The sequence below is a fragment of the Natator depressus genome, chromosome 13 (genome assembly GCF_965152275.1).
Source record: "Natator depressus isolate rNatDep1 chromosome 13, rNatDep2.hap1, whole genome shotgun sequence".
NCBI lineage: Eukaryota > Metazoa > Chordata > Testudines > Cheloniidae > Natator > Natator depressus.
The window spans coordinates 864,803-892,665 of NC_134246.1; the positions used below are offsets into that span (position 1 = coordinate 864,803).

At 60.4% G+C, this 27,863-nt stretch overlaps 1 protein-coding gene across 3 annotated transcripts; it reads right to left on the reverse strand.

The window, feature by feature from the left end:
- Positions 1-415: 415 nt before the first annotated feature.
- MMP9 (matrix metallopeptidase 9) lies at positions 416-27,611 on the reverse strand. Of its 3 annotated transcripts, XM_074969723.1 has the most exons (14): positions 7,720-8,240; positions 7,432-7,594; positions 6,404-6,639; positions 5,653-5,801; positions 5,211-5,339; positions 4,937-5,110; positions 4,608-4,781; positions 3,744-3,917; positions 3,168-3,323; positions 2,383-2,605; positions 1,939-2,078; positions 1,270-1,420; positions 926-1,029; positions 416-668 (listed from the first exon to the last, which is right to left on the reverse strand). In XM_074969723.1, the coding sequence occupies exons 2-14, from the start codon at positions 7,573-7,575 to the stop codon at positions 559-561; spliced, it is 2,064 nt and encodes a 687-aa protein (XP_074825824.1). In that variant the 5' UTR covers positions 7,576-7,594; positions 7,720-8,240; the 3' UTR covers positions 416-558. The 3 variants fall into 3 exon arrangements, with proteins under 3 accessions (XP_074825824.1, XP_074825825.1, XP_074825823.1); XM_074969724.1 differs by lacking the exons at positions 7,432-7,594; positions 7,720-8,240 and adding an exon at positions 27,336-27,611; XM_074969722.1 differs by having other exon boundaries at positions 7,432-8,240.
- Positions 27,612-27,863: the final 252 nt, after the last annotated feature.

The window sequence follows — 27,863 nt, forward strand, 5'->3', positions numbered from 1 at the left end:
GCTCTGGTCCAGGGATGTACAAGCCGCTGGCGGGGAGAGGCGCTGGCCCGCGCCGGGCCGGCTCTGGTGCAGGGATGTACAAGCCGCTGGCGGGGAGAGGCGCTGGCCTGCGCCGGGCCGGCTCTGGTGCAGGGATGTACAAGCCGCTAGCAGGGAGAGGCGCTGGCCTGCGCCGGGCCGGCTCTGGTGCAGGGATGTACAAGCCGCTGGCGGGGAGAGGCGCTGGCCCGCGCCGGGCAGGCTCTGGTGCAGGGATGTACAAGCCGCTGGCAGGGAGAGGCGCTGGCCCGCGCCGGGCCGGCTCTGGTCCAGGGATGTACAAGCCGCTGGCGGGGAGAGGCGCTGGCCCGCGCCGGGCCGGCTCTGGTGCAGGGATGTACAAGCCGCTGGCGGGGAGAGGCGCTGGCCCGCGCCGGGCCGGCTCTGGTCCAGGGATGTACAAGCCGCTGGCGGGGAGAGGCGCTGGCCCGCGCCGGGCCGGCTCTGGTGCAGGGATGTACAAGCCGCTGGCGGGGAGAGGCGCTGGTTGGCTCTGGTGCAGGTGAAGCTGCCTGGGCCCTACTGCTCCGGGCAGTTCAGGATGTCGTATTTCACGTAGCCCACTTGCTCCACCTGGTAGCGTGGGGTCATTCGCCAGTAGAAACGGTCCTGGCAGAAGTGGTACTTTCCTGGGCCAGGGAGGAATCCAGAGGGAAGGGGTTAGCATAAAGGAGGAGCTGTGGGACCTGCCTACTCCCAGGCTCTGGGGAAGCCATGAGCAGCCCCTGCTGCCCAGCCAGGCTGAGCACTCTGCCCGGGTACAGGGGCAGTGCCAAGGTGCCATGGAGAACTCCCGCTCCCAGCTCCGCAGAGCCAGGGCCCCGCGCTCAGGTCCATCTTGGCCCAGAGAGAGGCCCCGCAACCCAGAGCCCAGAATCCTTCTCACCTTGGTAGAGGAAGACATTGTGGGCATTGAGGGGCACGCCGGCAAAGGTGTCATCAGTGAGACGTGGGTAGCCCTTATCCACCTTCTGGACTTTCACATCCAGCCTGTGGGGAGAAGAGCAGCGCTGGCTCAGGCGCCCACAGACCCAGACGTGGGGCCCTGCCCACGTGGGCCTCTGTCATAGGGGCAGGAAATGAGCTAATTCCCTGAACCCGATCGCCGCCCCCGTTCCCATCAGCCAAGCATCAACTTCAACCCGTGCCCAGCCCCCATCCACCCTGCCCTGGTCGCCACCCCTGTCCCGGCCGGCCAACACCGGCCTCACGCTCCGGGAGCACACTCACCTCCAGTACTTCTCCCCACTGAAGAGCAGCACCTTGCCGCGCCCCCGCTGCAGGGCCCCCGAGATCCGCTCTGCCTCCTTGCTGATGCCCAGCTTCTCGATCCCGCGGGGGCCCACCACGCTGCTGCCCGTGTACACCCAGAAACGCCGACCTGCCACAGTGACACGGTGCTAGCACGACAGCCCCAGCCGGGGGAGAACGTGCACCCACGCAGCCCACGGCAGGGCGCCCGCCCACACAGGGGCACCGCGGTCCAGCGAGCCCCCCGAGGGAGCAGAGTGGCAGGGCACAGAGCTGCAGCCCTGGCTAGGGAAGGACCAGTCCCTCAGCCGGTCACTACGAGACTGGCCACTGGGCCCCTCACCCAGCTCCAGGGCGCCCAGGGCTCTAGTGACCAGGTCGGCCCCGTCCCATGCTGCTTGGTGGCCCCCAGAGAGAGGCGCTAGGACAGACGTTGGCACTGATGGCCCACCCCATGCAGCAGCCAGCCCTGAGTGGCCCCCAGGCTTGCGGCAGGGCAGCGTGAATGTGGGGAAGCTGGGACAAGAGCCCAGTGTCAGTATAGCAGGAGCCAGGCCTGGCCCCCAGTGAGGGACACCCAGGGCACCAGGGAGTGGGTCTCTATGGGGCCAGGAGATCCTGGCAAGCTGGGCAGGTCCCAATCCTCACCCGAGAAGAAGAAGAGCTTCTTGGTGAGCACGTCCTGGAAGGCAGCGTCGATCGGGGCCGGAAGGGCTGGCCACGTGGCCTTGATCCGGAATGGGCCCTGAATCGCCCTCTTCCGGGACACAGAGCTTTTCCAGTAATTCCTGAGGGTGCAAGATCCCAGCGTCATGCCGGCAGCATGGGGAGTGAACCCCAGTGTCCCTCCGCCCCCCAGAAACCCCTGCCAAGCTCGGCCCTGCTGCAGCAGACTTGGGGGTCACACTCTAGGGGCGAGGGGGCCCCACCAGCTCCCTTCATCAGCAGAGGGCTGGGAGCGGCTCCGCGGGGAGCAGGGGCGACTCCAGGATTAAATGCCCATGTAGATACCAAGATCTGGGCTCCCCTCATCCCTGTGCCCCCCAACCCCACTGCCGCCACCACTGGGCACAGGGTGCAGGGCTCACTCACCCGCTCTTGAAGAAATGCAGCTCCCCATTGATCTCAGTGATGGCGTCGAAGGAATTCACTTTGCAGGCATCGTTGCTGGGGTCCACGGGGCTGGGCTCAGTTGGCCAGGGGGAGTCGTCAGGCTCGGCCGTGGTTGTGGTGTCCTCGGCTTGTCTGGTTGTCTGGTCAGGGACGTCTGGCGCCCGCGTCGTTGGTGCTGGGGGCTTGGGACCAGAGCCGCGGCCTGGGAGACGGGAAGCAACATGAGGCCAAAGACGCAGGAGAAGGGACCGTCTGCTGGCGGGCGATACAGGGGCCGCAGCAGGGCAGACCAGCGCAGCTGGGACAGGTGCACGCAGGTTGTGAGCCAGAGGCCCCGGCCCCTGGTGCCACCACGTGGGTCAGGCTGCCAGCGCTCTGGGTTTGGAACAAGCCTGTCTGGAGCAGTGGGGAGCTTGACGGGCTCCCACTGTGCGCCCTGGCACTCAATTCCTGCAGCTGGCGCCACCCTGGACAGGGAAGGGCAGGGGGAGATTTCAGAGACCCAGGCATGGCTCTCGAGCATGGGCTGCAGCCCGCCATGCATCCACACTCCCCTCTCGCCCGACAGGGAGGCATCCCTGCTACGTTGGCATGCAGCAGTCAGGGTTGCCATAGAAACTGGCATCTCCATGGATACTGATGGAAACGCTGAGCCAGTGACATGTTCAAGTCGGGGCCAATTCTCTTTCCAGGATCCACGCGGTGGCCCTGCCCTGCACTGCCACCCACCCCTGCCTGTGCCCGGGCTCAGGGCAGCTGCTCACCGTAGAGGAATTGGATGCCGCTGACATCGTCTGGGTGCAGGTGGAAGTCCTTGATGTAGCTGTACATGGGGTACATCAAGGCCTCGCGGACACTCGAGTGGTCCAGGCCCAGAGAATGGCCGAACTCATGGGCAGCAACCAGGAAGAGGCTGTAACCTGAAACCCCAGAACAGCTGTCAGGGCCCAGGCAGACCGCCCAGCCCCGGGGGTCTGACGCCCACCCCCGCAGCCGCCAGCCACCCGCACTGGCCCCTGGGGTCCGACAACTGGCCCAGCCTTCCCGCAGTGGTCCTGGGGGTCTGATGCCCCCCCCACCAGCCAGCCCCGCCTAGCCCTGGGGGTCCAATACTGCCCCCCCGCCAGTCCCGCCCGACCCTGCTGGTCCGATGCCCCACCACCAGCCAGCCCTGCATTGCAGTCCGGAGAGCCCTGACCAGCCGCCTGCCGCAAGCACGTGCCCCACGGGGCTGAGGCGCAGCAGCAGTCGGTGGGCTGAGGCCAGGGTCCGTGACTGCTTCCTAGAAAGGGCCCAGCGCGGGGCAGAGGGGTGGCCAGGGGCACAGGGAGCGGCTGTACCTTGGTCGGGACAGAAGCCCCACTTGTGGTCGGTGTCGTAGTCGCTGGTGGTGGAACACCAGAGCTTCCCGTCCTGCCGCCCCTCGCTGGTGCACGCACTGTAGGTCTGGCCCAGGAAGGTGAACGGGAACACGCATGGGTCACCCTGGGAGTTCCCGCCAATCACAGCTGTGTCTGCAGCACAAAACCAGCCGGGTGAGCCAGACCCCAGCCCCCTGGCGGGGGAGCAGCACCCCTAGGCTGCTTGGGCCCCTCTGAACAAGGAGACATCCGCTGGGGCAGCTGCCACTGCAAACACAGACTCTCTGGGGGCCCCCAAAGCGCAGGGGACACAGATATGGGGAGGGCAGCAAGGGCCTGGCTTCTGAGGAGTCTGGTGCTAGCCCAGCTCATGCACCGGCCCCACCTCACGCCCAGATGGTCCTGGGCAAAGAGGCCAACACCAGCAAGTGCCAAGGTGCATGCGCCAGGCGTGAGTGTGCTGCGGGCTCCCAAATTCAGCCCCCTCTCAGGCGCTCTCTGCAATTGGCCAGGGCTGCGAGCAGCCAGGGCGGAGGATGCCGGGGATTCGTTCCCACGGAGCCAGCTGGGGCTGCACGCTGGGCAGGAGTGCTGACAGCCCAAAGCAGAGGGAGGGGCAGGGCCCAGATAAGCAGGAGAGCCATCCAGGCTCCAGTGCTGGAAGGGGCCCCTGGGGCAGATGGGGAATGCGCCCCGCTGCAGCCCCCCAGGGGTGCCCAAGGGAAGAGACTCCTGCAGAGTGCGGCAGGGCCGTGGGAGGTGCTGTGCCGTAGGGGGCCACCCCACCAGCTGAGCCGGCTGTTGCCTGAACAGTCCCACGCGGCACCCGCAGGAGCCCAGTACCTCTGTTGGGGCAGAACCCGTATTTCTTGTCCTGGTCGAAGCTGGCGGTGGTGGCGCACCAGCGGTAGCCATCAGAGCGCCCAGCGGTGGTGCAGGCGTCATAGGACTTCCCCTCGAAGAGGAAGGGGAAGACGCACTTGGCCCCGTCGCTGTTGCCGTCGTAGGTGTAGAGAACTGCCCGAGAGAAACAGAGCGCTGGAACGTCTCCGCCAGGCAGGGGCCTCTGGACTCACAGCAACCCCCGCAGTGCCAGGGAACCTGCCACCTCCCCGCGATACCCTCCCTGCCCGGGCCCCGCCCCAGGGCTGCCCCAATGCGCCGATACTCACACTCGCTGGGGCAGAAGCCGTAGACCTTGTCCCTGTCGTAGCTGGGGGTGGTGGCGCACCAGGGCAGCCCGTCGGAGCGCCCCTCCGAGGTGCAGGTGGAGTAGGACTGTCCTTCGAAGGTGAAGGGGAAGTGGCAGGCGGCCCCGTTGGCATTCCCGTAGCTGGTTTTTACCACTGGTGGGGAGAGAGGAGGGGTGTGGTTCAGGGTCTGCTGCTAGTGCCAGGGGCAGGGCGGGTTCCCCAGCCAGGCAGCGACCCTGGAGTCTGACCTCACCTATCCCTGTTCCCAGCGTCCAGAACTCGTCATCGTCGAAGTGGGCATCTCCCTGAACCCCTTTGCCAGGGGGGAAAGCGTGGGCCAGAAGTCCGTCCTTCCCGTCAAACGGATACCCGTCTCCGTGCTCTGGAGACAGAACCCTACAGTCAGCCACATGCCTGGCTCCTGAAAGCCCCCTCTGCCCAGAGAGAGCAGGGCAGAGAGGGGAGATGGCCGAAGCCCCCCATACAGACCCCCCCACATGTACCAGGACATGCTCGCGCACCCCAGCAGGCACACGCACCCAGCAAACACCCATGCTACCAGGGGCTGACAGGAGGTGTAAATGAGCAAGTATAACCCAGGAAACCTCCCCCTGGGCCTGCCCCTTGGCCCCCTCACGAGCCCTGCCGCAGGCACCCCTGGCACCCCACCCACCTGCCCTGACAGAGGGGCTCACCCTGGACGCCAAACTGGATCATGATGTCAGCCTCGCCGCTCTGCAGCCGGGTGAAGGTGAGCGGGGTCACGTCACTCCACACCTTGAAGGCTCGCGCAAAGGCATCGTCTATCACAGAGGCGTCCAGGTCTGGGGAGTAGTTCAGAACCCTGCGGAGTGGGGTGGGGATGAGCAGCACAGGGTCAGACCACAGGGCTCAGGTGCACCAGGGTAACCCCCCAGCCGCATCTAACCATGGACTAACCGGAGACACCCGAGACACCCAGGGGACGTGCTGCACTCACAGGACTCAAACCAAGGCCTCAGGTGCTCCAGCCCCACACGGTGGCTAGCAGAGCCCAGCTGTGCCATGGCACGGAGCCGCAGCATAGACTCAGACTCATGGAATCGCAGGGGTGGAAGGGACCTCAGGAGGTCATCGAGTCCAACCCCCTGCTCAAAGCAGGACCAACCCCCAACTAACTCCCCGCCCCTCATGAGAGCAGGCTCACGGTGCAGCACCCCCATTAATGATCAGCACCCCTCTGGGCTGGTCCTCCCTAGGCCAGGGTGATTGTCGGGGACCTCAGCCCAAGCCGACTGGAGGACATTAGTCAGAGCTGGGCTCCTGGCAGGGCTGCAGCTGTAAATCAGGCCTGCATGGTCTTGGGCCAAGACTCTCCCTCCCTGCCCCCAGGTGCAATCTCCTGTCTGTGGGGCATCAATGCTATTTTGAAGTCCAGGTGTGGCCTGGGGGGTGGGTGGGGCTCACCGGTAAGTGAGGTCATTGTGATCCCACTTGAGGTCTCCTTCGAAGGTGAGGAAGCTGCCCACATCGGGGACACCGCAGCGAGGTGCCCGCATGGCATCCAACGTGTTGGCATCCAGCTCCCCCGTCTCCTCCAGCCCCAGCTGTTTCTGCATCCTCCTGAGCGCCTTGCCCAGGGACATCTGCCTGCTGCGGGTCTGCCCCTCTGCCTCCACATAGCCGAAGCGCAGCAGGTAGCTCTAAGAAAGGAGAGACGGTCAGAGGGGCGGGCAATGCCGGGCAGGATGGGCAGTGCCTGCTGCTGTCACGGAGTGTGGGGGAGTCCAGGCCCTGCACCCCTCTTCCTGGGATTCACTGGGACTCTCAGCCAGCCAGTAAAACAGAAGGTTTATTGGACAACAGGAACACAGTCCAAAACAGAGCTTGTGGGTACACCCAGGACCCCTCAGTCAAGTCCTTCTGGGGGAGCAGGGAGCTTAGACCCCAGCCCTGGGGTTCCCTGCGTTCCTCCACCCAGCCCCAAACTGAAAACTAAACCCCCCAGCAGGCTCCCTCCTGCAGCCTCTGTCCACGTTCCCGGGCAGAGGTGTTACCTCCCCCTCCCCCTCCTGGCTCAGGTGACAGGCTCTCAGGTCTCCCCTCCCCAGGGCACATTCCCAGGTCAACACTCCCCCCTCCCTGCTGCGTCCCATCATCACAGCTGCCAGGACAGGACCAGCTGGGCGACCTAGAGGGAAAGTGACCCATCCCACTGCCATTCCCAAGGAGACTCCCAGCTTTCCCCAGCCCTGCATCCAGGACACTCCCCGCCCCTCATGAGAGCAGGCTCACGGTGCAGCCCTCCAACCTGCGCTCTTCCATCCCTCCTTTGCCATGGATCAGGGGAAACAGACAAGGCCCTCAAGCGGTCACTGGGCTCAACTTGGCAGGGGACCCACGAGCCCACTGTCCTAACAGCCGACCGTCTGCACGGGCACCCCAGGGACGCCCTGCTGGGGGTCCCAGCCCTTACAGGCGAGCCAAGTACTCACCTCTGCAAGCTGTAGATCCGTCACATTACTGACCAGCTCCCCGGGGAAAGAGATCACAGCCTGGGGCTTGGAGTGGAGTGGTGCAGCCCAGCAGCTCAGGGCCAGGAGCCCCATGGCTAGCGGGGCCAGGAGAGTGAGCCCCATGGTGAGGCAGTGGGCTGAAGTTCCCTTGCTGGCTGGCTGGCTCTGGGTGCCGGGCTGCCCTGCTGCTCTGTGCAGTGCAGAGCTGCCAGCTCCTATTTATGCTGTGCAGGGGGAGTGAGTCACTCAGCCCCTCTCCCAGCTGAGGTGACTAAGGGCACACTCAGGCCCTTGGGGCTTTGCTCAGCCCTTTAACTATTTCAACACCTTGTTTACCAAAACACAGGGCCCGCAGGAAGCAGGACATCCTGTGAGGCAAGAGCAGCGGGGGAGGGGTTGGACAGGCCCCTCCGTGCCGATGCCGTGCCTGGGCCGTGCCCAGCTGGCACTCTGGAAAGCAGCACACAGGCCCCAGCAGAGGGGCCTCCTCCCCAGGCTTCGGCACTGGGATGCTTACGGCCCGGGAAAGTCGCAAACTTTTGCTGCCCGAAGCTGGTTCTCCCACATGGGTTTGGGGCAACAGCTCCTCCCCCAAGCCCTGTATGAATTCGGGGCTGGACTGGGGCCAGGTGTCTGTTCCTTGGCCCAGCTCCGCAGGGGTAATTCTGCTCAGTGGAGTAAACAAGCAGAGACGCAGACCCACCCCCCGAGGTGGGGAGATGCCCAAGTTAGTGCTGCAATGACACTGCTGCTTAGAGTGGCACCTGCAAAGTCCTTGTAAGCCCACCTGCATTGTCAGATCCACCCAAAATCTGGCCTGTCAGGGCAGCATCAAGGGTGCAGCTTGTGGGGCAAGTCTGGGGGTCATTTGGTGCAGGGGGCTCCCCCAGTGACCTATTTTGTAAGAACATTTTGACTTATAGGCACCTCAGGATGCCCATCCAGCTCCCCATGGCTCGTCCAGCCCAGCCGCCTGTCTCGGCCGCAAGCCAGAACCTGCTGCCTCAGAGGACGGCGCAGGTCTCTTGTGCCAGGAGATGGTGCCCGCTGGGAGAGGGGTGGGGTGCACGGTCAGGTGGAGCAGTGTGCCCAGGGTGCTTTGTGGTACAGGGAAGGGAGCTGCCCACACGTGCACGGCACTGGTGCAGAGCCACCAGGGCACGGCTCCCACAGTCCTTTGCAACCAACCGCCTTGGGGCCCCTGAAGAAAATCACAAGCTCCAAGGCCCACGGGTCAGGCCAGGCCTCCTGTGTCACCAGCACTGGGCAGCCCCGGGGTGCTCTGCAGGAGTCTCACCTCGCCCCGTGCAGGGCCAGGCTGACCGGGGCCCTAGGGGAAAGGGCAGCGATTACCCTCCCCCCGGCCAGGGCTAGTGCCAGCCCCTTTCCTTGCAGTTCACTTTTCCCCACGTGTCGTTTCCTCAGCCCAGGCTCAGGCTCAGGCAGGCTCTGGCCCCAGCAACTCACCCTCCCGGCACAGAGCCACAGATCAGCCCAGCACGTGGCCCACACTCTGCCATGGCGCAAGGCTCTGTGGGCCTTTCCCACATGTAACAACCGATCCCCCCAGCCCCACGCCCTGCCCTGTTGGCACGCACAGGGCACTGGCTGCATGGCACGGCACAGCCCTCCCTCCGCCCTGGCCAAGGTGGCAGAAGCCTCCCCCGCGCAGCACTATTTAGGCTTGGTGGGAACCCGCGTGACGGAGGGGAAAGCGAAGAGGGCAAAGGAGGGAGGGGAAGGAGGTGGCCGACAGGCAGCTCAGGCCCTGCTGACCAGGACTTCGGAGCATCTGAGTGGCCAGGCTGGAGCAGCCCAGGGACTCTCCCGTCTGCTGCCCTGTCACCAAGAGGGGCCAGTGGCAGCTGCCTGTGAGGCCGGCACAAAGCCCGTGGCTGGGGCAGCTCCCTCTAGTCTGTCAGCTGCGGTGAGGGTCCCTTGCTCCCTCCTGCCTTGAAAGTGAGAGCCCACACCCCACCTGCCAGCCCCGTGCCCCTGGAGCTGGCCCTGCCCTAAGCTGAAGGCTCCCAGCTGGATCACTCTTCGCACAGGAAAGTCTCTGCAGGCCCCGTCCTCCTCCTCAGTCCTGAGTCGGGCAGGCTGCGGACCGGCTGCGGCCTGAAGGATTTTCCTGCCTTTCCCCTAGGAGCCCTGGGGGGAGCCGAGCTGTGCCCACAGCCCCGCATCTTGGCTGATGGATTTGAACCTCACCCCTCAAGGTCCAGTCGCTTACACCTGTACTGGGTCCTGGCTGGCACGGGGCACTGCCACGGGGCTGGGGGATGGGGAGGAACAGGTCCAAGAGCTCATTACTCGCCAGCTGGCTTCACCCCTCGCCAGCCATGCACAGCCCCTGGGGAACTATCCCCTCTCCCCTTTAGGGGCCAGGGGGACCATTGGCAGCGGTATCCGCACCCCTGCAAGCCAAGGAGCCCATCCTTGTGTGCCGAAGAGCCAGGATCGCAGTGGGAGTCGGGGCTCCTAGGCAGCTGAGAGCCCTGGCAGCAGTGGGATGATGGCAGAGAGCAGGCCAGGGCCGGCTGCACCTGGCAAGGAACCCTCCTCCCCCTCCAAACACAGAGTGGGAAGCCAGGGATGAGAAATGGGGCCAGTTGCTTCATCTCACACCACAGCCTGCAAGAGTGACGGGGAGGAAGTTACTAACCGAATGAAGAAAACCCTTCCTCCTTGAATCACCGCTCTGCACACATGCTAAGCTCATCCCATGGGAGCCCCCCACCGGAGAGGGAGCCCCCCGCCCCAGCAATCCCCTCCCCAGCACTAAGCACCATCACCTACAGACCCCCAGGTGCTCTGCAAGGCAACGGTGGAGATACTCCATGCCGCAGGCGCTGCTCCCAACCTGGGGCACCTACAAACTCCACAGCCTGGGGAGCAGCTGGGGGCAGGGCGGCAGGCTTGGGGGGCTGCTCCAAGGCTCCATCTGCAGCCACAGGCCGTGGGCATCTCAGTGCATCAGGCCAGTGGCGCTGGAACAATTTGTACAGTGGGGGGGCTGAGAGCCATTGAACCAGACTGTAAACCGTGTGTGTGATGGGAACCACTTCCAGCCAGGGGGTGTGGCAGCCCCCCAGCATCCCTAGTTCCAGCACCTATGCATCAGGCCCAGCACCGGCTCCCTGGGCGCGAGGGCAGGGGCAGCAGAAGGGGGATTATTTCCCATCCTTTGCTCGCCCTCTGTGCTGGGAATCCGCCTTCCCAGGACACAGAGCCCAGACTGCAAACGGGCTGTAAGGGGGGAGCCAAATTCCACATTGAGATGTGCCTGCTGCTGACACTTCGGCCCCTGGCTGGTTCGGTGGGCCCCAGGCTGCAGAATCCGGCACACTGCCGGCCAGGGTGATGCCCACCCCAAGTCCTTACACGAGGTGCTGGACCTTGCAGGCCAGCCCCAGGCCAGCAAGGATGGCAAAGCCTCTTGAGAAAAAAGTTTCAAGACTTGGCCCAAACAGCCCAGGAATCTGCCCAGGGCGGTTCCATGGCTGGGCTATGCAGGCCAGGCCATATGAGCACAAGGGTCCCCCCAGGCTTTGGGTCTATGAAACCACAGGGAGGCTCCTCTCCCATGGGAACGTGCCCATCCGGAGCGGCCGCCCACGCTCCAGCGATGTAAAACTCCCAGCAGAGCCACCCCAGCTCCTAGATAGACCTTTGGTCTGACCCAGTATGGCTTAGTCCTTCTCCCAGAGCCCCAGCCTGTCTCCTGCCTGGACTCACCTCCGGCCCAGGGGAATTCCACCCCCTGCCCTCAGACCCCTGCGATTCTAGCTGGATCCAGGATTCTCCTCCACGTCCCGCCCTGGCCTGCTGGGAACCCCGCTGAGAGTGGACAGACACTTGCCGCTGGCCCCTCAGTAGCTGAATTGCTCCCTCGCATTTGTGCAACCTGGGGACCCTTGGCTGGGCAGAGCCACCAGGGTGCCCAGGGTGGTATTTGAAGGACGCGCTGGGGCAGGGCGCGGGCTCTTCCAAATGCATGAAGGCAGGTGCAGCCCATGACCAGCCCCTGTGCACGTGAGCAATGTCCAGCCTACGCTCGCCTCTGGCCGGGGCAGCCTGACCCCGCTGGCACAGACCCTGGCTCTGCAGGCCTCCCCACGCTGGGAGGGGGGTTCCGCCACCGGGGTCCGGCTGGCCCCGTGAAAGCGGGTCAAACACCGAGAGTCGGGAAGATCCTGGACACCAATACACAAAGCAGCTGGCACAGAGCCCGGGGCTCCCAGGATCCTCCCTGGGCCAGCCGCTCCCACTGACTCACAGCCAGGCTAAAACAGCTGCTGCTGGCATCAGCACCTGGGGATTTTCGGCTGACTCCTTGGAGCCAATCAAGGAGAAGAGGCCAGGGCAGAGCACGGGTAGGGAAACTTCGCCCCCTCTGTCTGGAGCTAGTGAGCCTCCATGGAGGGCACTGGGGGAATTCCAGCACTAGCCCGGGGGCACCTCCCGTCTGGCACATACCCCAGCCAGCGCACAGGCCCACCAAGCGAGGCCGCTGCCTCCAGGCCAGGCCCAGGTTCCAGCTCTGCCATGGATTCGGTGGGGCTGCTGCACACCCCCAAACCAACATAGCAACTGTCTCTGCGCAGGGGAGTCCCAGGCCAGCCTCAGGGCCAGAGCCTGGGAAGTGATCAAGACAAGCAGGCAAATGAGTGCCAGAGAAGCGGAGCTGGCCCGGGGGGAAGGGGGTGCAGGCAGGTGTTTCAGAGAGGGGGGCTGTAACTTGCCCATCACCCACATACAGCACTGCGCTTCAGAGCAGGAGCCGACCCCCATGTACCTGCACCTCGGGGCCACAGCTCCAGAAGGGTCTAGGGAGAAAAGCACCTGCCCAAAGGAAGGTGAGGAGAGCAGTGCAGAGCCAGCCAGGGAGCACAGGGCTGAATGCGGGGTGGGGAGAATCGCTGTTTCATCCCAAGAGCACCAGGGGCAGGAGAGAGGGAGGAGGGACCCTGCAAGCCCCTGCACAGACCTGCTCTGTCCTGGGGTTTGCAGTAGCCCAGAAGCTTCCCAAGGCCCAACCACCAGAAAAGCAGCGCGTCTCCCCTTCCTGCAGTGCGTCAGCCTGGAGTCTGGCTCCCACCAGCCAAAAGGGGAAGAAGCCACCGTCAGCTGCCCACCAGCCTCTTACTCACAGCCAGGTCTTCCTGCCAGGCACACATGTTGGGGAAGCCCCCTTCCACCAGCCATGTGAGGGCCCCTGCTGCAGGAGGCTTCCTGCCCGCTGCTGCAGACGCCCAGCTGGGGCCGATGGCTGGCTCCTGCAGAGGGTAGCATCTCAGGAACCCCCTTATCTTACACACGAATGCTGAGCGAGCACCCCCAACCCCCCAGAGGTGCAGGGTCCTACCCCAGGGCAGCTGGCCGGGAGCCTCTTGTGAGAGGGGAGCTACAGGGATATCCTTCCACCATGGCCAACCCCAGCATGCACAGACCAGAGGCAGCACCCCCCATCCCCCCAGATTCTTAACAAGGAAGAACTGGAGGGGCGGGGTGAGCTGCGTTCTGCTCTCTGAGCTGCATGGGTCACGTTCTCCAGCTTCTCTCCCGCACCAGGAGGGCTCGAGACTCTTTTAAAAGTGGTGTCAAGATCCATTCTAGGAGGAGCCCTTCAGTGGGCCAGACCCCTCGTCTTGCGAGCCCCCCTGCGAGCTCCATCAGCAAGTCCCACTGAGTCAGATCCTGAGGGAGACGCGTACAGACATCCCTCGCCCAGCATGGGCAGCGACACTCACACAGCGCTGTCCCACAGTTGGGTTTATTCACTAGCCGACACATGGCCCAGGCAGGCCTTAGGGTAGCACAGAGAACTGAAGGGTAAAGCACAGTCCAGTCTGGTTAGCCCAGCGCCCAGCCAAGCTGTAGGGACCCCTCGATTCAAGCTCCATCTCTCCATCTGTCCACCTCCTTGGTCAGAATCCGGTGGGCCCCCTCGGCTGCTTCAGAGCCCACACGTAACCTCCCCCTTGTTCTCCAGCTGGGGAAATGCTGCTTGTCTTCCTGCCGAGAGGTGAGGCCATCCATGGTCCTTGGGTGCCAGGTGTCAATGGCCAGCAATTGGATCTGCCATTGTGTTCTCAAGAGCTCCATTGATATGGGACCTAAGACCCAGACAGCCGGGCGCCATTCACACCTGTGTCTTAGCCCACCCTGAGAGCAAACAGTCCCTTTCAACCCACTAGGAAACAATGCAGCACATGGGGCACACACAATATTACAAAAAATCCCTACTTTGTCACAAAGGGATGTCACGGACTCACAGGTCGTGCCCACTCTTGGCCCTGTGTGGTCCCTGGGGGGAACCCGATGTGACAAAGCGGGACTGTTCTTAATGATTCTTCTGAATATTGTGGTTTCCCCTATGCAATTCTTAAGTATCTAGGTGGTGGGGTAAGGGTGTATGATCGTTGCAGAGCCCTAGAGGTCAGGTGTGTGCAGGGGTCTGGACACAGAGAATGGCCGACACCCTGTTTCCTGGCAACTGATGGCCTGGCCCTTCCCCGCTGCAAGGTGAGAGCTAAAGGGTTGGAGAACAAAGGAATCAGGTGCCCTCCTGGCCCGGGAAAGGGACAAAGCCCAGAGGAGGAGGGGCCGGGGGGAGTTTCAGTTTGGGACTGGCTGGAGACATGGAGTGAAGTGCAGACTGGGTTGTCTGGCTCACTGCCCCCCAAATGGACCCAGCTGAGGGGTCCTGTTCTCTGCACCTACAAGCTCTGTGTTAGACCATGTTCCTGTCGTCTAATAAACCTCTGTTTTACTGGCTGGCTGAGAGTCACGTCGGACTGCGGAGTTGGGGGGCAGGACCCTCTGGCTTCCCCAAGACCCCGCCTGGGCGGACTCGCTGTGGGAAGCGCACGGAGGGGCAGAGGAGGCTGAATGCTCCGAGGTCAGACCCAGGAAGGTGGAAGCTGTGTGAGCTGTGTGTCCTGCAGACAGGCTGCTCACAGAGAGGAGACTTCCCCAGAGTCCTGACTGGCTTCATGGGGAGCAGTTCCAGATCATCACCCGGGGACACTGTGACATCCCCTTCAGTGAGACAGCCCTTCTTTGGGGTCCACTCTCTCTCCAGGTTAAGCCCCTCCACCTCCTGGAGCCGCCCCTCTCTGAGCCTTAGCATGCCTGTTTCTCGCCGTGGGCCCCCTCAGGGAGTCCCCTTGCTCTGGACCCCTGGGGCCTCCACTCCCAGAGGGAATAATGCACCCCGGTTTTCTAGACCAGAGTGACACTCAACCAGCTTCAAACAGGAGGGTTTATTGAGCGTTCAAACCCAGCACAGGAAACTCTCAGGGCCTCATGCCTGGTCTCCCTCAGCACAGCACATCCAAGTCTCCCTTGCATCCAGGTGGGCTCTGCCTGCTCTCTCTCTCCAGCCCAGAGCCCCCCTGCTTCCCAGCTGGGCAGCTGAGATCCCCGGCCCCAAGCTCCCCCTCTGTCCATTGTCTTCTCTCCAGGTAAACTGGGTCGCCTGGGCCCCCCCTCCCCAATTCTGTCCTCTGGCCCCCTCTGGCTGGAACCACCTGGTCAGGTCACCGGGGTCCTCTCTTCACAGCCCATTGTCTTCCAATTGGCCAGAATGGGCTGTGACTCCTGAGCTGGGCCTCCGGGTCCCCAGGTCACCAGTCGCTGGGGTATCCGTTCTCCAGGCTATTGGCTGGGGTCCCAAGTTCCGTCGCCGGTCCTCTGTAACAACAACCTCCCTCTCCCATCCCCTCGTTAAACCAGTTACAGCCAGGGACACTGCGTCCCACCCCCTCTGCCTCCAAACCATCGGAAAAAGAAGGAAAAAACAAGAAAACCCCCCACTTCATCACAATGGAAACTGACGTTTGCACGTAATCACCTGACTCCCGGAGCTGGGGCTTTAAGAAAACACCAAATATCACAAGACTTGGAGACTCTGCCTTCAGAAAGTGAAAATCCAAGCCCAGGGAAGCCAAGAGAAGGGCAAAACTTGCTCTCTCCCGCTAATACAGGGGAGATAGCTCTGTTACAGATTGAGGTGTCAGGGAAGAGGACTGGAACAACCTCATTGCACTGTAACTGATCAGTTCCTGGGAGCAGGAAGTAGAGCGAAGAGTTCGGAGGGGGCCTAGGAACAAAGGGGCAGAGCTGCTAACCACACCAGGCAAGCTCATTACCAGCAGCTCCTGCCACAGAGGATGGGGTAGCAAAGGTCCTGCTCAGAGAGGTGGGAATTGCAGGGACAGTGGGAGGCGGAAGGCTGTCAGGCAGCTGGAGAAAGGAGGGGATGGGAGCAAGGGGTCAGGGGCAGAGTCCATCATGATCTCAGACCTCCATGGATGGGTACAGAGAAAGGGGGTGAACTGCTGCATTTTGGAGCCCTGGGGAGCACATGCAGGAGGGAACCGCAGCATGAGAACAAGGGGGCGCACGGAAGGGGAACAGCACGGTGCAGAGCCTGAGCAGGGAGTCAACATCTTGTGAGGATGACACAGCACAGTGTCCGGCAGAGAGCAGCTCAGGTTGCCACATGAAAGCAAAATCTGAGGACAGGAAGCAGCTGTAAAAGCAGGCAATGTGCTGACAGCAGGGACGCCACCCAACACCAACCGGGTCTGAGGGGGGCTCGGGGTGCAGCCAGGCATCTGGACTCTGGGAACAGCAGGGTGTGACGTTCTGTACCTCTGGGGAACACCCAGCACCCCCATGTTCACCCTTATAAAACGAATGTGTGGTATCCAGTGCAAAGTTTGTCAAGTCGGCTGTCTTAGGAAGGCTCATGATGCACTGAGCATGGTTGTTCTAGTGATGCAAGAGTAATTGTTGTTACAGTGATGTTATAGGTTATAATTTCATACATGCGGTTATGAGCCTGAAAATGTGTCCTCACAGCTGAAAGCAAGCCCAGGCAAAACTCTCCAAGAGCAGAGGGGCAGTTCACACCTCATCAGGGCAGGTATGGGACAAACCCAGCCCAGCCTCACAGGGACAAAGGACACTGGCCCAGGCAGCAACAAAGGATCTGTTGGACTCTCGAGTGAGTCACCCCCCTTCCCTGGGTAAGTTTGGGACTACGATGAGGTAATGCTGACCTGACCCTGAAGTGGGGGAGGGGGCAAAGCCAAGAGAGAAGAAAGAACATGATAAAAGGGAGAGACCTTTGCCATGCTCTTCCTCTCTCTTCCACCTCCATCTGCAGACACCACCACCATCTGGCTGAAGTGCTGGTCAAAGGGGAGAGCCTGGCTGAAGAGCAACCAGCCAGCCTGTGTGAGAAGCATCTACATTTGTAAGGGCATTGAAAGTGTTAAGAGCAGCTTAGAATGTTTTGCTTTTATTTCATTTGACCAAATCTAACGTGCTGTGTTTTGACTTATAATCACTTAAAATCTAGCTTTATAGTTAATAAATCTGTATGTTTATTCTACCTGAAGCAGTGCATTTGGTTTGAAGTGTGTCAGAGACTCCCCTTGGGATAACAAGCCTGGTACATATCAATTTCTTTGTTAAACTGATAAACTCCTATAAGCTTGCAGCGTCCAGCGGGCAGAACGGGACACTGCAAGATGGAGGTTCCTGGGGTTGTGTCTGGGACCGGAGATATTGGCTCGTGTCCTTCGGATGCACAATCCAAGGAGCAGCTGACATGCCAGAGGCTGAGCATGAACAGCCCCGGAGTGGGGGTTCTCACAGCAGAGCAGGGTCAGGCTGGCTCCCAGAGGCAAGGATTGGAGTGACTTGGCAGATCACCGGTCCGGATAGCACCAGGGGAACGTCACACAGGGAAGCCACCCAACACCAGCAGGGGCTGTGTGGGGCTTGGGGCACAGCCAGGCACCCACAGACAAGGCGCCTGGGAGCCCATCTTAGCCAATGCCAGGGCAAGCCAAGCACAAGCCAGACAAAAGGCAGCAACCCCCCACCTTCCCCTACCCCCAACAGCATGGCAAGCTGCAGCAGCCAACCTGCTGGGCACAGACACTGGAGCAGGCTCTGGGGCATGGGCCACGCTCTCCCCCGCTGCTGGATGCAGCATTTTGAACTCATGCCCACGGGGACCCCCGGGCACACGGATTCTCATGGGGGCACTGGAGCAGAGCCCATCTGGGGGCAGCTCTTGCTGGCTCGGTCACAGAAAGGCTCGTGCTGCAGGTCCTACACCCCCAAGGAAACATGCTGGCAGCAGAGGCTGGAGGGGGGTCAGGCACTGCCGCTGGGCACCAGCGCCTTGGCTCCACTGTCCTCGGTTCAGGGCTCCCACCTGCCAGCCCCTGCACTGGTTCCCACCTCATCCAGGGCAGGCTTAGAAGGGGTTTGCTGAAGGGTTGAGGGAGATCAGGTGGGATCCTTCAGTGCTTGTCACCCCTGTGACAGGCCCCCCAGTGAGCCCCTCACCCGCTGTCTCCACCGCACACCTCAGCACCCTCAGGTGACAAGGGGCAGGGCCCCTGCTTGCCAGTGCAGAGCACGAGCCGTGGTGCCCACACTCCGTCCTGTGCTGGAGCTGCGGGGCCAAGGCGTTCCCACCATGCAGCACTGGCCTGAGGGGTCCGGGAACCTTTGCTTGGTGGTGAGCAGCACAAGGCCAGAGCTCTGCGCCAGGGTGCAGGGAGCCAGGGCCAGCCATGGTTAGACACCCCAGGGAGGACAACGCCATGGCCATGGCCTGTGAGTAAGTCCAGTGGGTGGAGCACAGCAGGGTCAGCCCAAGGTGCCCACTGTAACCACCCAACTGCCCCACACCCTTGGTGCTCCTCATGATCCCCACCCCCCATCCCATGCTCTAGCAATCTGCGCCAAGGCTCCTCAGATGGGCTTTGTCTCCACACTCCTCTGCGATAGCCTTAGGCAATTCCCCTCCCGCAGCTGGGCCTCAGTGTTCTCATCTGTGGAGTGGGCTCAGTGACACACCCACCCCTGGAGGCGAGAGACACTGCCTCAGCGTCACTGCCCATTGGCCAGATCTGCTCTGGGTTGCCAGCAGGAACGGCACAGCCTGCACCGTGGCATTTCCCAGCCTGCTCACGCCGGGCATGCCCCTTCTCCATGTCTCCTGCTCTCGAGCCAGGGCAGAGCCATTTAGGAGTAAACACTGAAAGGGGGCCCTGAGCCAACCCACCCATCCCCATAGCTGGGAGGTGATTCACTTCCAGCACCACCCTCAGACAAGGATATTCCACCAAGCTTATCAGCCACAAGGCAAGACTCAGCAACCGCTCCCCTCCCACCAGCCATGCTCTCCCCCCCGCCCCCCACGGGCCTGCTTAGATCCTGCAGCCCTCTTCTATTGCCACGTCCACACAGGGCTGGCTGTGCCCCGGGGCTCAGCACTGTTCTGCTGGGGCCAGCCACCTGCCTCACCCTTTACAAAGCCGAGAGGGCCCTGGTCTCCCCTCTCTGCAGCTGGTGCCAAGGGAGCGCAAAACACCCATTTGTTTCGATAGCACTGTACCCCCCGTGCCTGGCTAAGTTCACCCTGCAGGCGGCCATCTGCAGCATGGGGTGCAGACTGCTGCTCCTGGCCTTACAGCTGCTGCAGGGTGGTCCCTCCTGGGGGGCTTCTCACCTCACTTTCACACTGCAAAAGCTGGAGCAACAGCTCCGCATAGCTAAGGGCCCTATTTCCCCTCCCCCACAACAGGTACATGCCAAGCTGCCCCACCCGTCCTGGGAGAGCACCTCTGAGGGCCAAGGCACTGAGCCTGGGGGGCCAGGCTCTCTGTCCTCTGCTGAGACTGCCCCAAAGGGGCCAGGCACAAGTAGTGTGAAGAGGGGTTAGTGCTGTCAATGCTTCCCCTTGGGCAACCTTCACTGGAGACTCCGACTTGTTTCCCAGGGCCTGGTGGCCATTGCCAGGCCGGCTGCATTAGACTGGAGACCTAGAGGGAAAAAGGTCCCCAAGCCCCCTCTGCAGCTTGTTCTTTCCAGCATCACCCTCCCACCTATCTTTGGGGACTAATGCACCTCGCCCAGTCCACTCTGCCATCAGTCGAGATGGCACAATCCACACACCACAGGAGAGGGAAGGGGAGGCAGGAGTGTCACGGCCCCACAGGGTTGGTGTATGGCCCCAGCTTCAGAGCGGTCTCTAGGACAAACCCCTCTGATGTGCCCTAGGCCTCTCATTCTTCCTCCAGGGTAGGCTGTGCAGCTTCACTGCCTCCTTACACACAACCTCTGGGCTTGCAGCCCCCGGGAGCTCCGTCAGCAAGTCCCTGAGGGAGACGCGTACGGACATCCCTCGCCCAGCATGGGCAGCGACACTCACACAGCGCTGTCCCACAGTCGGGTTTATTCGCTAGCCGGCACATGGCCCAGGCAGGCCTTAGGGTAGCACAGAGAACTGAAGGGTAAAGCACAGTCCAGTCTGGTTAGCCCAGCGCCCAGCCAAGCTGTAGGGACCCCTCGGTTCAAGCTCCGTCTGTCTCCTCCTTGGTCAGACCCGGGTGAGAGCCCCGGCTCGGTCCAGCAGCCAGCTCTCCTCCCCCACCTCTCCCGTCCTCTGCTCTGGAGCTGGGGACCGTTGTTCAGCTCCCTAGGAGAGGCGGGGAAGGCCACAGCCCTCTGGGCCTTGGTTGCTAGGTGTCCATGTCCTGGCGACTGGATTCGCCATGGTCTTCTCAGCCGCTCCGCTGATATCGAGACCTCGGCCCAGACTAGGGACACCCACTGCTCTGCTTCTTCGCCTGCCCTCAGGCATCAGGTCTAGACTACAAACTTATATGGGTATAACTGTCACTCAGGAATAATCCACCCCTCTGAGCGACGCCGCTATACCGACTGTCCCCACGGCATAGACAGCGCTTCTCCTGCCAACGCAGCCACCGCCTCTGCGGGAGGTGGATTACCTACTCCGGCGAGGACAGCTCTCCTGTCAGCGTAGTAGCATCTTCACTTAAGTGCTACCGTGTTACAGCTGTGCCAAGCCCTGAGAGCAAGCCGTCCTTTCCCACCTCACCGGGTAACGATGGAGAATACTGGGGAAACTGAGGCACAAATACGACTCCAAAATATTACAAAATATTCCCCCTTGGTCAAAAGGACAGGTGGTTTGAGTCTAACCCGGGGGCCTGTGGCACACATGGTTCCCGCCCGCTAGAGTACTAGCCAGTAACCTTACTGCATGGCCAGCAAGTCATCTCAAAGGGTTCAGACAGCAGCTGCCTTCTAGACCCAGAGAGCAGCAGTTCCAACAAGGACTGTTAGCCTGACTGCTATGCAACAGATAGAAAAGCCACTAGCCAAATGGTGATATAGGAACCATGGTAATGAGAGGAACTGGGGCTTCATGGAGAACAAGTCTTGCCAGACAAAACTGATGTGTTGTGTTTTTTAACCTAAAAGTACAGAAGCAGTGGAGGAAGGAAAATGGTAGATACAACATACACGGATTCCAACAAAACATTTCACACAATGGCGCAAATTCTCAGCTGCAAAATTAATTCAGACCGACTTGGATACAAACACCGCCCTATGGACTAACAGTGGCTGGGAGCCCATGAGTAAACAGCAGAGAATCAAACCAGGAAGGCAGCAACTGGAAACTGCAGGGGTGTGCAGAGCCATTCTTGCACTAATGATCAGCAAGGCAGAGTAGACACCACACGCTGCAGATTCTGGGAATGCCACCAAGGCCAATTTGCAGGGGCCTAGAGATTCGAAAGCTGGGCAGAGAACAGTCACATGCCCCTCGGGGGGCAGGGGCGGGGGGAAGAGGTCAGAACTGGGCATCTCCACACCAGACATGGAGCTAACATGGTTAAAAAGTCTAGAATAGACAAGGCACCTTGCCTTAAGCACATTCCCTGGTGGTTAAAATCTGCAGCAACACCAACATCCCACCTTAAATCCTAGTGTAGACGAGGCCTGCCTAGCGAGTGGATAGGCTTGGTGCAGTGCATGCAACCTTCTGGGGAGATCCCCTCCAGATTCCTGACCAGGACTTCGGAACAACGGAAAGACTCGGCCTTGAGCAGGACTGCAAATCACTGGGCCCTTTTGTCACAGGTGTGGAGCCAGCAGCCAGCCCAGCTCCTGCTGGTCCCAGGGGAGCAACTTGGGCACCACATCGCTCCCCTGGGGCCCGCAGCCCACTGCCCTGCTCTCACTCACCTTGTTGTTTTGACTTATTTTTCAATAATCTGCTGATTTCCCCCCTTTCCTAAGCTAACCAATGCTGATGAATCAGCAGCCCCAGGAGGGGCTGAAATCCGGTGGGCTGGAGCAGTGGCTCTGAGGTCTCAGGTCCTGGCAAGGAAGCCGCAAGAACAAAGCCGAGGGGAAAAAACAGCCAGAAGAGCAGTTCCCCATGTGGAGAGGGGCCAGGCCATGCTGCTGTTAGCACTTTTAACCCTGAGTGCAGCCTGAAAGGGCCTTGGATTCAGGGCCCAGCGAGAGGGACCCGACCAGCCAGTCTCCCAGGCAGGAGGCTTACACACAGCCTGGCACCCACGTGCGCAGTGACAGCCATTCCCATGCCACGCTGCAGCATAGCTGATGTCGAAACACGGGCAAGGTTAAGTGTAGGCAGGCCGGCCAAAGCACACGCACCAAGGGCCCTCGCTCACTTCCTTGGTCCCTGGGTGCTGTCTTCTTCAGCGTCAGTAGTTAAGGCCCTGGAGTCACATTTTGGGGCTCCCTGAGCATCTCTTTGGATGAATCTTTCCTCCTCAAATACATTCACAGTTACAGCCCATAGCGCTGCTCCGTAGGTCCTGCCGGGCAGTTCTCCACCCTGAGCTCCTATGCCCTCCTCCTCAGGCGGGGAACTCCTTCAACACAGCACCTGGCCATCCTATGCCACAGCCTCACTGGCTGGGGAAGAGGGGCACTGTGCCCTCAGGTGCAGCTATGGCATTCCCTGTCTTCGCACCAGCCCTGTGCACACAAATCCCAGATGAGTGGAATTACATAATGTGGGCACAATCTCTCTAAAGCGCTAGGAGATGGCCCTACTCAGCCCTTGAGCACGATTCACAGCAAAGGGCACAGAGAAATAGTGCCCAAGATAAGGGGGCCCCTGCTTGGTCACAGAGCAGTATAGGAACAATCCCTGGGAAGCAGTCCTGGCATGCCCTTCCGGGAGGTGGTCTGGACTGCTGGGAAGGGGCCGAGTGCTGAAGCAGCTGAGTGAAGCAATGTGGTGTGAGGAAAAACCCATTTCCTGCAGCAATGGTTGTTTTGCTCAACATTTCACAAAATGTGCTGATGCAACAGGTGGAATATAAATACGAGCCTTGTTTATGTAGCTGCAGGGCATTAATTCATGTCTCCACCTCCTTAATCAGGTTTTTTCTGTTGTTTTAAATAGGAGGAACAAACATCACTGGTAACGACAGTCATAGCCTAGTGAGCAGCCCAGTGACAACTCACGCAGCTCAGAGTCTTAGAGGAACCACACCGCACTCAGCGCTATTCGGAGACTGGGTCAGAGCTAGACTACACCAAGGAGATGCTACTGGGGTAGTTTCAGCCTCTCCATTTCTAAAGCCACCTCGCTAGTCAGCACAGCTATCAGCCTCTGCTCAATGAAGACCCAAAGGCAGGAACAGCTGGGGCACATCAGCAAAGCCTAGATTCACAGAGTTGAAGGCCAGATGGGACCATCAGATTGTCTCGTCTGACCTGCTGTATCCCACAGGCCAGAGAACCTCATTACCCCTGTACTGAACCAGTAACTTGTGTTTGACTAAAGCATCTGCCATTGGCTCCAGTTTGGATCTGAAGACATCAAGAGATGGAGAACCCACCACTTCCCTTGGGAGTTTGTTCCATGGTTAATCAACCACACTGTAAAACATGTACCTTATTTCTCATTTGAATTTGTCCAGGCTTTAACTTCCAGCCCTTGGTTCTTGTTCTGCCTTTCCCCACTATGTACCGAAGAGCTCTTTAACCCAGTCTTCGCTCTGTGAAGTACTTATGTCACGGAGTCCCCGGGCGATGCTCTGGAACTGCTCCCCATGAAGCCAGTCAGGACTCTGGGGAAGTCTCCTCTCTGTGAGCAGCCTGTCCGCAGGACACACAGCTCACACAGCTTCCACCTTCCTGGGTCTGACCTCGGAGCATTCAGCATCCTCTGCCCCTCCATAGCCAGTCCGCCCAGGCAGGGTCCTGGGGAAGCCAGAGGGTCCTGCCCCCCAACTCCGCAGTCAGACGTGACTCTCAGCCAGCCAGTAACACAGAGGTTTATTAGACGACAGGGACACTGTCTAACACAGAGCTTGTAGGAGCAGAGAACAGGACCCCTCAGCTGGGTCCATTTTGGGGGGCAGTGAGCCAGACAACCATGTCTGTACTTCACTCCATGTCTCCAGCCAGCCTCAAACTGAAACTCCCTCCAGCCCCTGCTCCTCTGGGGTTTTTTCCTTTCCCGGGCCAGGAGGTCACCGGATTCCTTTGTTCTCCAACCCTTTAGCTCTCACCTTGTAGGGGGGAAGGGCCCAGGCAATCCGTTGCCAGGAAACAGGGTGTTGGCCATTCTCTGTGTCCAGACCCCTGCACACACCTGCCCTCTAGGGCTCTGCAGTGATCATACACCCTTACCCCACCACCTAGATATTTAAGAACTGCATAGGGGAAACTGAGGCACCCCCACATTATTCAGAGGAACCGTTAAGAACAGTCCCACTTCGTCACAACTTATAACCATGATCAAGTTCTCCCTTGATCTTCTTGATAAACTAAGCAAATTGAGCTCTTTAAGTCTCTCACTTTAAGGCAGGTTTCCCAGCTCTCAAATCATTTTGGGGGCCCAGATCTGGAACAGCAGGGGGTATTGAAGATCAGGAGTGAGGTGCATTAGCAGAGCTAGGGAATGGCAGGGACAGGAGGCTGAACTATGCCTGGCTTGGAAATGTCATTAGTTTACCTGCAAGCATACATTTCAGAAGGGGGCCAGGCCCCCGTGTCCAGCAGAGCTCTGGCCTTTGGGTTGGTGGAGGGTGAGGTGTCTCTAAGTCACACCAGAGGCCAAAGCATATGGGGAGCAAAAGGTGACTTACAGAAGCCTATGGGGTGGGCTACATCACAAGGGCAGGAGTAAGTCTCTCTGGCCTGTTCCACCAGCGAGGGGGTACCAAAATACAGCCTGCCCCTGCCATGTCCCTTCCAGCCCTGGGACATCCCCTCCACCCAGGGAATCCCCAACTGACCCCTTAAAGCAGCTGGGCAGAGGGCCATGCAAGAGGAACTAAGTTAGTTTGCATCATTTGATGCCCAGTTCCCAGCCCAGGAAGCAGTTTGTGCTCCAGTTCCAACCCAATCTAATCCAGCCCCAGCTCCAAGCTGTCACCTGCCTCGTGGCAGGAAGACTGAGTGGGTGTTGTGCAGGGTGCCGAAGGGTGCTCCAGGCTCTATGCACAGACTGTGGTTTGAGGATTGTCAGGATGGAGCTGTGAGATTGTAAGTCTATTGCACAGAGCATTCATTGTAAGGGGCAGTCACCTGTCAAGGGACCCCCCCTCACATCCCACACCAGAGAGGCTGCTTCCGCCTCCACAGGCAGGACACACTGCATTATTATTGTGATGTCACAGGTCTGAGGGTTGCTTTATAGAAAAGAAAGGCAGACAAGATCCATGCTCGCCAGGGGCCTCCAGCAAGACTGAGCTCTCAGTGCAATGGGATTCTCCCTGCCACAGTCACAGAGGAGTGTGCAGAGCCAATCACTCATGCTTCATTCCAGCCCAGAAACGACTTTCAGCTCAGCTGTCCCAAAGTGATTGATTGGGGCATAAACCTTTCAGTGATGTATTTAATTAGCCTGAATAAAAACCAGATAAGAGATGCAAATGTAATTTGCTGATGGTACAGTGGAAGTTACTCTTCTGCCCTCTGGTGGGCACTTGGCATCTGCCAAGAAACCTAGGCTGGCTTCCACTCCAGTCCACAGGAGTCACAGGCTGATTCACAGTCTTACTGCCCCAGCCAAAGAGCTTCAGGTAGCAGAGCAACTACAAGGCATAAGGCCAGGGCTTACTCCCATCACGCTCTTCGGTAAACCGATTGCTGCCCCCATGAGAAGGGCAATGTTGGGCTCTCACAGGGACACTGCAACCGGGACCAGTCTGAGTGCATTCTCCTCCAAGGTTAGGAGCACAGAAGACAGAAAGCCCCAAGTAGGGAGTGAAGTGAACAAGGAGCCCCTCCAACACACACACACACAATTTTTACTAGAGCCTACGGGACCACATCAATCAATCACTCAAGTAACTGTGAGAAACTCTCTGAAGTCTTAACGCCAGTTAACGAGATCAGGAGATCAATGTGCTGTCAAAAGAGAAGCCAGCAGAAGAACTCAGTCCAGGTTATCTTTCTGCCTGCAGAATTCAGTACCAGCTGAATGTAAGCCAAGAAGCCAGAAGAAATAGCTAACAGTGTCATTCTCTGGTGGGTAACAGTGGACCAGACCCTTGTATAGATGAGTACCTCCTGTTCAGGAAGCTCACACGTGTAGAAGACTGTGGGGAAGTTCAGGGTAAATGGGTTACAGTCCCATAACTTCCGCATGCTCATCTGGAATAGTGACACATCTGAAAGCCAGTTTCCCTCTCATCAACCTGCCCAGGCCCAAATCCCAGATTGCTTCTCCTCCAACACAGGCACAAAGGCAGGAAATCACCTGTGCCAAGGATACCATCAGCTGTGTGCACTCCAGTACCACGGAGATGAGTTCAGCATGCCAGCCAAGACAGACCAACTGATCTCCCTTAGAGGTTTCCATAACACCCATCAGCATCATATTTAGGATGTAGGACAAATGCAGAATGCGAACACAGGTCCTGTCCAACAAGCACGGAGAAACAATTCTATGTGTTTAATGTGATTATATTTGCCTCACTGGCGATTTTGTATGTTCAGTTACTGACCAGGAATCTAAACAGATTGGGTTGCCTTCCCCATTCCACTCCAACACATCTGGAACATGTGTTACCACCAGCCTAAGGCATCACCAACTAGTCCTTCAACCCTCCCCTCCCCTCGCTCTGCCCTCTTGTGGGTGAAAAGAAACGACTTCCTCTTTAAAGAAGAACAGGAGTACTTGTGGCACCTTAGAGACTAACCAATTTATTTGAGCATAAGCTTTCGTGAGCTACAGCTCACTTCATCGGATCCTCTTTAGATCACTACACCAGAAATTCCCTGTCCCAAGGGATGGGACAGAGTTGGAGCCCGGTCTACTACACGGTGCCTTGGTAAACAGTCTGGGTTTAAACTCAATCTAAACACCGCTTCAGCGAAAACAGTTCCCGATTAGTTCCCTCCCTAGAATTGGAAATGTAGTTGAAACAGGATTCAGCCTCAGTCATGCTGGCTGGCCGACCCCCGCTAGAATCCATCTGACCACTTCCCTGGCAGGACAAGAGCCCTGGACTCCGCTAAGGCCAGGCTGAGGCACAGCCAGCAGCGGGCTGTATGGTCACCCTACAACAGCAATGCAGCGGAGAACAGCCAGCTCGTTTCACCTCGGACCGCAGGAGTCGCTACGAGGATTTCTCCTGTTTTCCCCACTCCAGTCACTCCCGATTCCCGCCCGCCTGCCGGCACCTTCTTCGGAAGAGAACAAGCAGGTCTCTACCCTGGCAGCCAGCCAGCCAGCCACACACACACACACACACACACACGGGGACGAAGCCGGACCGCGGCTGACCGGGCCCCACTGAACACGCGGAGCCGCTGCTCCGGGAGCCGAGCGCCCGGCGCTGAGCGGGGCCCCCGGGGCGCGCAGACACCGGCCGGGCGGCGGAACCGGAACCGGGACCGGGACCGGCCTGGCGGCGGCGGCGGCAGCTGCAGCTCCCCGCCCCCCGCTCCCGGCCCGAGGGCGGCTCTGCCGGCACCGGGGGCGGCGAACGGAACCGAGCCCGGTCCGCGGGCGGAGCCGCCGCGGCCACGTGACCCACCTGACCCCAGCGTGACCCCAACGTTCAGGTCCGGCCAGCACGAGCCCCGCACGTCGTGACGTCCTATTCGTGCCACTTCATCCATGGGCGCGCTGATGCTTCCGCGGGGAAATATAGTCCCCGGGGAGGCCTTCTCTGGGCGCGGGTGCTCGGAGCTTCGGCACCGGAGGCGGGTCGGTGCCGGGGTCGGGGGGCGCCCCAACCGGAGGGTGCGGCCTGGGGAGATCGCGCCCCTCCGCCCCTGGTGCGGTGAAGTAAGTAGTCCGGCGCGGGGTCCCGACAGGAATATCCCTCCGCGGGGGATGGCGGCCGAAGGGATGCCGGGTCCGGGGGCGCCGCGGCCGCCGCAGCGGGACGCGCCGAGGGACGGGCCCCGGCACGGTGAGGGGGCGGCGCTCAGGCCCCGGGGCCCGGCTTCCCCCCGCCCGGCCGGCGCCGCCGGGCCGCCCGCGCGCGGGGACCCCGCGCCAAGATGGCGCCGGCCCGAGCGGGGGCGCAGGCAGCGCCAGGGGCAGCCCCGGCCCGGCC

Excerpts from the sequence above, each read along its gene's own strand:
- MMP9 (XM_074969723.1), bottom strand. The coding sequence starts at position 7,575 with ATGGGGCTCACTCTCCTGGCCCCGCTAGCCATGGGGCTCCTGGCCCTG. Across the intron at positions 1,421-1,938 it reads GAAGCTCTTCTTCTTCTCGG|GTCGGCGTTTCTGGGTGTAC; the intron begins GTGAGGATTGGG and ends TCACTGTGGCAG. Across the intron at positions 1,030-1,269 it reads AGTGGGGAGAAGTACTGGAG|GCTGGATGTGAAAGTCCAGA; the intron begins GTGAGTGTGCTC and ends TTCTCCCCACAG.